This window comes from Neomonachus schauinslandi, chromosome 6, assembly GCF_002201575.2.
Source record: "Neomonachus schauinslandi chromosome 6, ASM220157v2, whole genome shotgun sequence".
Lineage (NCBI taxonomy): Eukaryota > Metazoa > Chordata > Mammalia > Carnivora > Phocidae > Neomonachus > Neomonachus schauinslandi.
In genome coordinates this window covers 39935526-39946074 of record NC_058408.1, presented here as the reverse complement: position 1 = coordinate 39946074, position 10549 = coordinate 39935526, and the positions used below count along the sequence as shown (strand labels likewise).

General features: G+C 39.5%; 1 protein-coding gene across 1 annotated transcript in view; it reads right to left on the bottom strand.

The window, feature by feature from the left end:
- Positions 1–9712: 9712 nt before the first annotated feature.
- KCNK2 (potassium two pore domain channel subfamily K member 2) overlaps positions 9713–10549 on the bottom strand; it is a 225755-nt gene continuing 224918 nt past the window's right edge. The window contains exon 7 of the mRNA XM_021682561.1: positions 9713–10138. Within this exon, the coding sequence (XP_021538236.1) occupies positions 9821–10138 (318 nt within the window). The 3' untranslated portion in view covers positions 9713–9820. The remainder of the gene's footprint in view (positions 10139–10549) is intronic.

The window sequence follows — 10549 nt, the reverse complement described above, 5'->3', positions numbered from 1 at the left end:
TTTAATTCCTACACTGCAACGCCAAGAGCCTTATTTTGCTGAAGGAAATTGCTACTTGGACTCAGAGGAGATAAGACCTTTACAAGGGAGACTGACTATACCATTGCAGCAGGCTTCCTCAGAAAACACGCTGGGAAAAGCTCAAAGAGGATTTACATGACTCTCAGGGTAAAGGGGTTTTGAGAAAGTCTTATTCCCTAGGCCACTAGCCTCCAAAATGCAGACCTAACTAATGCAGGCTTGCAGCTGGCATAGCAGATGGAACTGCTTAATATCTGACCACTTACCCTGGTTACAATGGCTGCCCACAGATGAGCAATGTAAGAATTTTAGACCACAGGGTCAAAAATGACTTTAATTCTCCTTAATCTAAACCTAATTATGGAAGGTCTGTTTAGCACTGAATCAGGTCAAGTTAACTCAGGAGAAATTGCAGGCAACTTAGCTCTTCTCATTCATTTGTTTTATTCCTTTGGTTTGAACAAATGCTCCATCTCTATCAATTCTCTTACAGCATTCCCTAGTTTGTGGGAATTTCTCGACTGCATATATTTAATTAAGGGTTCACCTGTTTCTTCTCTTGGAGTGTGTGATTTCCTCTTGGTTGACATTACTGAACTCTTTACTACAACATACACAATGTGGGTAGAGGTCACTAAGGCTGCCAAACATCCCACAACGTGTAGAACAGCCCCACAACAAAGAATTACCCAGTCTAAAATATCAGTAACACAGAGGTTGAGAAACTGATCTAGTTAGAAGCCATATTGTTTTATTTTCCCAAGGGGTGTGTTGTATTTAGCTGTTAATCACTCTCTCTCAATCACAGTTAGTATGTGTCCAAACTTCCCCAATTCAGCTATTTTGTGACTGGTTTACCCAGCTCACTTCACTTTGCAACTTCTGTGGAAGCCAAGGAAAAAACTTTAAATCTCTCCAGCCTATACCACAGCTGTGTGATTTCAAGACAAACAGTATTTTTGGTGTGTTTTCTGTGGCCATTTCAAATCTTACCGTTTTCAGAATTCTACCTGAAAAAGAAATGTTCCCAGTGGACTGCAGAATAGTGATCAAATATGAGGGTGGAACTGGTCCTAGGGAAAAGTTCGCTTTTAAATATAAACTATCAATCAGGAAGATTCCATAAATTCCTACATGAATTGTGAATAGACTCCTTTCTTGTTCTTAACCTCTACAGAGGATCATCTCATGGCCAACCTCCTTGTGAGCTATGTCAAGCTTGGCTGACCTCCATGTGCACCCAAAATTCCAGACCTATCATCTGCATATTCAGTCTATAAAGTTGACCAATCCATACTCCATTTATACACATGTGCCAGTAGTTGGGTCAAATATCAGAGAATAACACCACAAAATTTCTGCTATCCAATTCTTATTGAAAACTGTGTTGATATAAATGAAAATTTGAGAAACCATTTCTACCTAGTGTTCTGTATTAGTTTCTCAAAATGTAAATCTTGGAGAACAGGCAGATAGGGGTTCATTTTCTGGGCTTTACTCTATACCTACTTCAGGAGCTTCTCTAGTGATGGGACTCAGAAATTTGCCTTTTAAAATCCAATTTTCAGGTTATTCTTAGAGATAACTGAAGTTTGTAAAAACATTTCTGCTATGGAAATTTAAAACATTACTTAGGCAGATACCCAAAAGATGTGCACATGGGTCATATTGTTTTGACCTACGCTGAAGAAATGTTTTTGCTAAGCTAAAATTGGTGCTCTCCCAATATCTTGTATCTAAAATTAATATCAAGAACAGTCATGGAATCCACTGTAACATTTTTGTAGGGATATTGTATTGTTTCTCCTGCATCTCTCTCTGTTACCTGTATGAAGCCTTGAATAAAACTTTTACTTTAGAACTCAGCCCTAGAAAGACTATGTTTTCATGAGACGTGGATATACTTTCTCATCACGGACATTGAGAACCAAGTCATTAATAAGGGTTTTACTTTTCACTTGGGCTGCCTAGAAACTGGTAGCCGTGTTAAGTGGCTCCGAATCATCCCCTCTGTATTAAAATTTTTGTGTTTTATTTCTCCTTCCCCTGGGTCTGACCTGCTATTCCATTAGGTAACTTCGATAGTTGTCACGAAAACAGAGTCTGAGACAGGGATTCAGGTGCATGTGATATTTAGGAGTGTGCCCTCCGGAGAAAGGGAGGGAGGGAAGCAGGAGAGGGCAGGGGAAGGTGCTAAGCAAGAATGTGATCTCAGCTGGAGTCTAGCCTCAACATGGTCCCACAGAGAGCTCTGGAGTAAGTTGCAGCGCAGACTAAATCCCACCTTAAGGAAGGATGACTGCCTTTTGCTATCCACATGTCGCTTATTGGCTGGGCGTTGCCCACATTGTGGTGGGGTTGGCGCTGGGTAACCTCGTAGTGGTGGCTTCTGATCTGCAGAAGATTACTCTGTAGAAAAGGGGGCAGCTGTGAGCTGTTAGCATCTAACCCTCAGAGCATCGGGACATGGGGCCACCAGCCCAGTCAACTGGGAATCCGGTTCAGGCACCAGCAGTACCTGCCACAGTTGTCATGTCCGTTGTCATTTGTATTTTTCTATTTTAATCCATGTCTTAGTTCTATTTCTCTTTTTCAAGATAAGAGGATATCCTGGGAACATATGTTAAAATTAGCAGAACCAAATGAAGTTGTGTAGGCATGGCTAAAATAAAGTACAAATGTATATATGCTTTGCTGATGAAAACCATTTACCATAAAGAAAAAGTAGTGTGATTACTGTAGTACCAACCTGAAAGTAATGCTTGATTATTGTTTAGGTTGGAAAGGTTCTAAGACCTTCTTATGTAATTCATATGAGAGGGTTTTCTGACTTGCAATGAAATACACCTGACATGTATCATTCCAAACTGGATTAACATTTAGAAGGGCCTTTTACCTAACGCTATTGACTATGGTAAGTAACTTCAGCTTCTCACTATTAATATGCAGCACTTCTCATGTTAGTGATTCCCACATTCATTTCTCTACCTGGGATGCCTGACCTGAGAGCATTTGAGTATTCTAATTGCCCACTGTGGGTTTTCACTTTGGTGACCCCATGGATACTTTAAATTCAAAACATCAGTCTCCCCGTCGCATCTTCTGCTTTCTCCTAGCTCCGTGTTCCTCATCTTAGGTGAAGGTAGTGGATGCACCAGCATCTCCCAGTTGCCCTCATATGGTTTAGACATGAATCCCTTCCTCAGGGGCCACCGCAGATTCCTCTGACTTCCTGCGTTGCATCCCAGCTCTTTTAGCTTAGCATCTACCCCATACCATTGCCAGAGCAATCATCCTAAAAGTACACATCGATTCACATTACTCCCTATTTTAAAGCTTGAAATGTCTTTCCAGTGTCAAATCCAAAATTCTCAGATGGGCATCACCATTCCTTCTGAGGAGTCTGGCTCCAGGCTAAAATCCTGTGTGTGGTCTTTCAGACCCAACCATGGGTAGTTTCAAGCCTTTGCCTGGCAGGCAGCATGGGGAAAGCTGCCCTTCCCACAACCAGCCCACTGTGGTTTTCCCGAGGGAGTATCAGGCAAGGACTCAGAAGCAGGCACCTCCGTTTGGAGGCCTCCTTACTGGGCCCTCAGCTGAGAACTTTCTCCACTCTGACTCAGTAGCTTTCCACTGTTAGCCCTTCCCTCTTCCTTAGCCTCGGCCTCCCAAGTCCATAAAAAGGCAAGAGCCTTTTGGTCAGGGCTCCTCAGCCCTGAGAAGCTTCCCTCTCTCTGTGCTGCGTGTCACTCTCTGACCTGTGGACTGCTATCTCCCAGAGAGCAGACATTTATTTGGCTTAGTATTCCCAGTAATTGGCACAATAAAGGCTCTTGAAAAATGTTGACTTGGTAAACCATGAGCATGGTAATATTTTGTTTGTACATACAACATAATCATTGAAGAGATTTATACACTTGGCTAATCTACTTGTATATAGCTAGACTTTGGCAATATTAAACTTTCTCAGTGCATGTGTAAACTTTGAATTTCTGTACCTGACTGACTGAGAAACAGGATGGGTTAATTAGATGTATTGACAGTATCTTGAGGCTTTGTCTTTCCAACTCTGAGATACTTGGGCAATGATAAAATTTGAATCTGGACCAGACATTGTCATCAATGCTCATCTAAAAATTTTTAGGAAAAATCATGAAACATAGAGTCTGATGTCAATAATATTTAAATGTATAAAATATTTTAAAATTAGAAAGTATGATAAAAATCATCTATATGCTACTCCCTATGAATTGTACAGTGTAAGAAGAAATACCATCTGCAAAAGTCAAGCATCAACTACATGAAAACCAATGTTTATTCTGTGAGTTAATTTCAAAATTATACCATGTAAGTGACTAATATTCTCTATTGGATACAGTTCAAAATGTGCCCAATAATGGATTTCTTCCCAGACTGCTTATAAATTTAAGCATGAGAAAGCTGAATTTCATTTGGCAGGGAGAAATAAATGTGTATTTAGCTTTCTACTAATAAGAGGCATCCATTTACTAGTACTGGCAAATATTTTACAGTTAATTTCTAAACAAATTTTCAAGATGAAATTGTCATTGAATAGTTTTGATGGTATCTATTGTGAGCCAAAATTTGGAAATGAAAATAATGAAACCCTTGCTTATAAGGAGTAAGTGTATGACAAACTGAAAGTCTCTCTGGTTGAAGAACTGGCTTTGATTTTTCTTCTATACCATGAGTAACTAGTACCAGCTTGTAAGTAAATTGGAGAAATAACGACTATCTGTGCCCCATTTACTACTAACCCAGTAGAAGAGGACAGATGTTTGTGGCGCTGGGAGGACCACACACAAGTATACATCAGACTGTTAGTTAAACACCTGTTTTTATGTTATTTGTTCACCATGAATTTTTGGAGCACCTGCTATATGTAGTTGGCTAGGGTCTGGAAATAGCAAGCTAACACAAATGAATTCTAGTGGGGAAGACAGATAAGAATAGTGATGACTAATCATAAATCGAAGGAAAAGAATAGGATTTTATACAGTATATTATAAAGGTACCGGAATTGGTGTCAGGGAAGGCTTATCAGAGGAAGTGATACTTGAGAGCTGGGTTCTGAAGGATGAGTAAAAGTTTGTTAGGTGAAAAAGGCTGAGGTGTAAAAGGAGAGCAAGCATTCCAGGCAAAGGGAACAACAGCAGGGTAATGTGATCAAAGAAATCCAGTGGGGCTGGGATACAGAGGAGTAGGGAGTAGTACAAGATGAATCTGAAGATGATGGCATAAAGTAGACCAAAAGAGAGCCCCTGTAGGCGATGTGAGGGATTCTGGTCTTCTATAAAATTGAAAGACAATTAGTGGATTTAAACTGGAGAGTAACGCAATCAGATTTGCATATTAAAAAGACCACTCTTGGGGCGCCTGGGTGGCTCAGTCGTTAAGCGTCTGCCTTCGGCTCAGGTCATGATCCCAGGGTCCTGGGATCGAGCCCCGCTTCGGGGGTCCCTGCTCAGCGGGAAGCCTGCTTCTCCCTCTCCCGCTCCCCCTGTTTGTGTTCCCTCTCTTTCTGTGTCTCTCTCTGTCAAATAAATAAAATCTTTAAAAAAAAAAAAAAAGACCACTCTACCATCAATGACCGGAGCAGAAAATGATGCAAAAGCAGTCAGTGCCAGGGGAGTTATTTGGCAATGGCTTGGATACAGGTAGTGGCTGTGTACAAATTCATGACCTATTCAGGAGGCAAGTCTGTAGGGCTGTGGTGAAAGGTGGATGTGGAGTTGAAGGGGAGAGGACATCAAGGATAATGCCCAACCAGATGGATGGGGGTGCCAATTGTTGAAATAAGTGACACCAAGAGGGCCAGGTCGGGGCAAAGATCAGGAGAGTCTTAGACATGTTGAAATGTCTTTGAGAAGTGGAGATAGACAATGGGAACTGGCTAGATGGCTATTGGTGGCTTGGAGAGAAACCCAAGCCCTTAGTGCAAAAGAGAATAAAAACGAGGCAGTGAGAAACACTTTGAAAAGGAATGACAGAAAAAAAGAAAAAATAGTAAATTGAGACAAGCATGACAATGAAAATATTTTATAGTGCTAATACTAGGGAAAATCAATGGTTTTATGAATATTAGATATAGTAAAAACTGAGGTTAGTGAACAAATGGTGCTGAGTCAAACAGAAGAGCAGAGTCAAAACTCCTGGTCCTTGGAACTAATCCCTGTCTTGTGGGAAGGCGTAGTTGAGATCCGAGTGGGGAAATGTCCTGTGTGAAACAAAAGCTGATAAACCTTTGTGGTAGAGAGGGATGAAGGAAGTACATGGAGCTTATGAAGATTTCCCCTTATTAAGAAAACCATAGTAAGTGAGTTACCCTCAGAAGTCCCCATTAAAAGTAACCAGGTTTCATCTTGGAACTAACACAAGAGCATGTGCAAGGCCAGTAAGTTTCCCTATAAAAGGACATTTAAGTAAACTCATGCTGGAGCAAAATCATATATTAATTTTAATGGAATTATGAGTATTCAAATAGAGACATCTTTTACTTTATACAAAAGCAAATTTATACTTGCACTTTAATAAGGAATGCAAACCACAAATAAGTTATGATTTTACTAGAACAGCAAACATTTTTTTAAAAAGGAAAACAAACAATATAAGTTGATCTAGGTCTGTAGTTCTTAGGCATAAATAGGTATCTCAAGTCTTCAGAATGGCTGCATTTTTTTTTTTTTTTTTTTGGTATTCCATCTAAAATTTCCCTTAGTCTGCTTGAAACTCTAGCCTTAAGAATCAAAGAATTCCACAGACGTTTTTACACAAAGTGAGGTGGAATTTAGTCTTTCTTGTATGTCACATATTCCTTAGAATTTGAGAAAGAAACAAAGCCCTACATACACACTGCTCCCACTTTATTGATGGCTAAGAAACAAATTATTCAGTTCTCTCTTGGCTTTAGAAGTTTCACTTCTTCCTGTATTACAAAAGTGAAATATTATTGAAAAAGGGTAGATGACATTAACTAAGTAGCAAAATATATGGATTTGTATAAGAAATTGAAAGAACTCCAAAATAATCACTTCTACATTTAATAGCTGTAAGGTAGAGGATTCTTGTCTAGAATCCACGTCTAAGATTTCATATCAAAGAGTTCCTGATCCTTGCTGGTTCTAGTACTTAATTTTTTTTTTCCAGATATTCTTCAGGGCAAAACTACTCTTAAAACTGGTCCAATGAAAAAATAAATTCACTAGAAAATTTGAGACTATGTCAAAATCTGTATCAGTGTTCTCTCCACAGTAAGTAAACACATTAAAGCTTGAGGAAATAAAATTGATATAATATACAGTTTTTCTTAGATTTTCCCCAATTTTGAGGATAATGTTGGGAACCAGGTTTAAGACATTTACTGAGCATCAAGGTGCTTAGGAATGAATCAATACATTTATGCAAGATACTGATAAGGTATGTTGTTCAAATATTTGGGGTATGAGGTCTAGAAGATTAGCTGGCAACGGACTTCTTTGGGCTTCGACACTGCCAGGATGTTTTGATTGTTTTTTCCCTTACAAAAAATATTCAGGTGCCCATGTTTGACATTCGGATTACTTCAGTGTCAAGACAAAGTCTTACAATGATAAAATAAGACATTAATATGTCATAATGTAGAAACAATCTTGAATTTACATGCTATTTAAAATATATTTCCAAAGGGAAATGTCAGGATATTTACTTTTGATTAAGTCACCAAGAAGAACATTCTGCACATATTTAACAAGGGTAGTAATACCGCATCAAAAATATTTCTTGAATATTGTGAATGAAGGAGCCACAGAAATCTCAGCATGAAAGGTGACATCCTGGAGTTCTGCTCGGCTAGAATCCCATCTCCATTCTCAGCAGCAAGCAGGAGACTCAGAAAATGCTGACTTTAATTACAAACTTTATTTGTCAATACAATTCACAGTTTATACATGGTGCATTCCACCATATGAACTGTCAGAACAGTTATTGAGGAAATGGGTGTAGCTTTCTTTCTAAAAGAGCCCGACTTTCTAAAATTTTGGTTAGAATTTTTTAAGTTTATAAAAGTACCTTCAACAAGTTAACTGAATATTTACATTTCTAGCTTAAATTTAAATTTTGGAAAATAAGCATCTATTTAAATGTTTTTTTTTTTTTTTAAGATCCTCGGTTTATATTTTAAGACCCTAATCCGAATGCCACTTATTCAGATATTTCCACCACCCTCACCCCCCGAATAAAAGAAATGTTTTGCAATTGTATTTGGAGAAGTAATCTTCTTTCTGCATTTGAAAAATTATATATACAATGTACAGCAGATCTAAGTATGAAAATAAAAGAGAGGAGCAATCTCTACTAGGTGCCTTTAATGAATTTCTTCTGAATCTTGGAAACATCCAAAGAGTTACAGGATATAAAATTCAACTAAAAAGGGTTATCAGCCTTTTCTATCTAAAAAAAAAAAAAAGCTCTCAAGATTTAAATTGTGCTAGAACAGCTTTTTCTCTAATGTCAAAGATGAATTATGCTTGCAATCTGCATTTTTTTTCCCATGTGCAATATCACAGTGATCCCAGTTTTAACTTCTGCTCTCATGCTCAGTCACAGTTCCAGAGGGACACCCACACAAGGCGAGGCTGTGCCCAGCTCCGACTACAGCATCACCTCCCCTCTCTGGCAAAAGTCACCCAGGGAAAGAAAATCGGGTAAGCCTTCCACATCAAAAAAGCAAAGAGGTGCTGGCAGTATTATGTTTATTAGCAAATGGTTGTAGCACATTATCGTGCTATCTTCTTTTCCTCAGAACGGTAATTCACACCAATTGTCTTAAATCACCTCCAGTAAGATCCGTGTTTAACAGCTTTCTTCTGTCAGATCATATATATATATATACATTTTTTCTTCTTCTGCTTCCACCTTTCAAAATATGTAGTGATGAATAAATGATAACTTCCAAATACTGCCAGGAAAAAAAAAAAAAGGGACTGTTTGGAGCAGCCCATTTTACCGGGCTGGAAATAATTATACTGTGTATATGTACCACTGGTACCTGAGTCAGATAAATACTCAGAGGGGCCATCTGTGCACCTCATTTCTTTGCAGTGCCTTTAACGCTAGAATTTCTGAGAGTTGCTTCAGTGTCCATCTAATTTGGCATCTATTCCTTCTTTGGGCATCATCACTTCAGTTTACACACTGTTCCCAGCAAGGTATGGTATTCAAACGGGAGTTGTGGGATAAAGGGCTGCAGAGGTGAGCCTAGGGGTGGGGGGGGGGAGGAGAAACCACACATTAGCTAGAGAGGTTCTGTTTCTTCGGAAGATAAGGCACTGACAGAAAATTTCTTAGGTAAAAGGCTGCATAAGAATCTCTTGCCATTTACAAAAAGAAACGTGGTCATCCATAAATGGTCCGTGTCTAGGCTCAGTTAGGTAGACCCTGAAAAATTAAGGACTGATCCCTCGAAGCTACATGATTACCAGAAACAATTATAATTCATTCTGAGGCCTTATGGCACGTTACGAAAAGAGGGAGGAAAACAGTCTGGGCACAAAAGGCATCAGACATTGCTTGTTTTATTCCACTTGTCAAAGAAAGTGGACTGCTCAACAAGCATCATCAAAAAGATAGTGCTGGCTCAGAATTCCAAATTCTCTTGATGGTAGATGGCCATGATGGGTGTATCTATTTTTTTCCCCCTTTGGAGCTCATGCACAATTTAAAAAATGCTACCAGCAACAGTCATAAAGAGCATATAGAAGTCCTCACCTATGGCTACGCCTAAGGTTCTTCAAAGAGAGGATTATTTAATGTTCTCGATAACCGCAATTTCCTCGCCTGCACAGTGTGGCGTCAATCCATTCAAATAGATACTCTCAGTTTTCAGTAAGGGAGGCAAGACATCCCTCTCACTGGCTAGGTGATTCACAGACAGGGTCCTCCTACAAGGAGTCAGCTCTTGGTTGTGGTTCCCGGCAAGCTCCGCGGACAACTTCCGCTTGATGGAGGTGGCGCGTTGGAACTTGTCGTAGATCTCCACACTCAGGCGCCTCCTGGTCTCCTTGAACTCGGCTGTGACGTTGGCCGTCCACTCAGCGGCATGGGCTCTGAACTCTCCCACCTGGAGCATCACGCAGAGAAAACACAGAGAGACACCCACATGACAGTCAGCATTTTGTGTGCTTTATCTTCGGATTGTTTTATTGTCGTGTTTTTTTCAAACAAGAAGATGGTAGTAGCCCTTTGTGATATGGGAGGTCTGAGAATTGGTGTAATTAGGCACGTTGTGCAGGGCGACACTCCACCTTCTAGAGACAGGGCTCTAAAAATTAATCTGGGAACTTAAAACTCTCTGACCCGGATTGTATTAGAGGTACTAGATGTGCTTGTTTTTTTGTACACCAATCCTGCCATGGAAACTTCTGCAGCTGTAAAATGGCAATCTCTAACTTTTTAAAACGTTCTGAGTTACTTTTTTCATCTGTAATTTCAAGAAGTATTTGAGTGTAGAAAAGGCAGTGAGACACAGTAG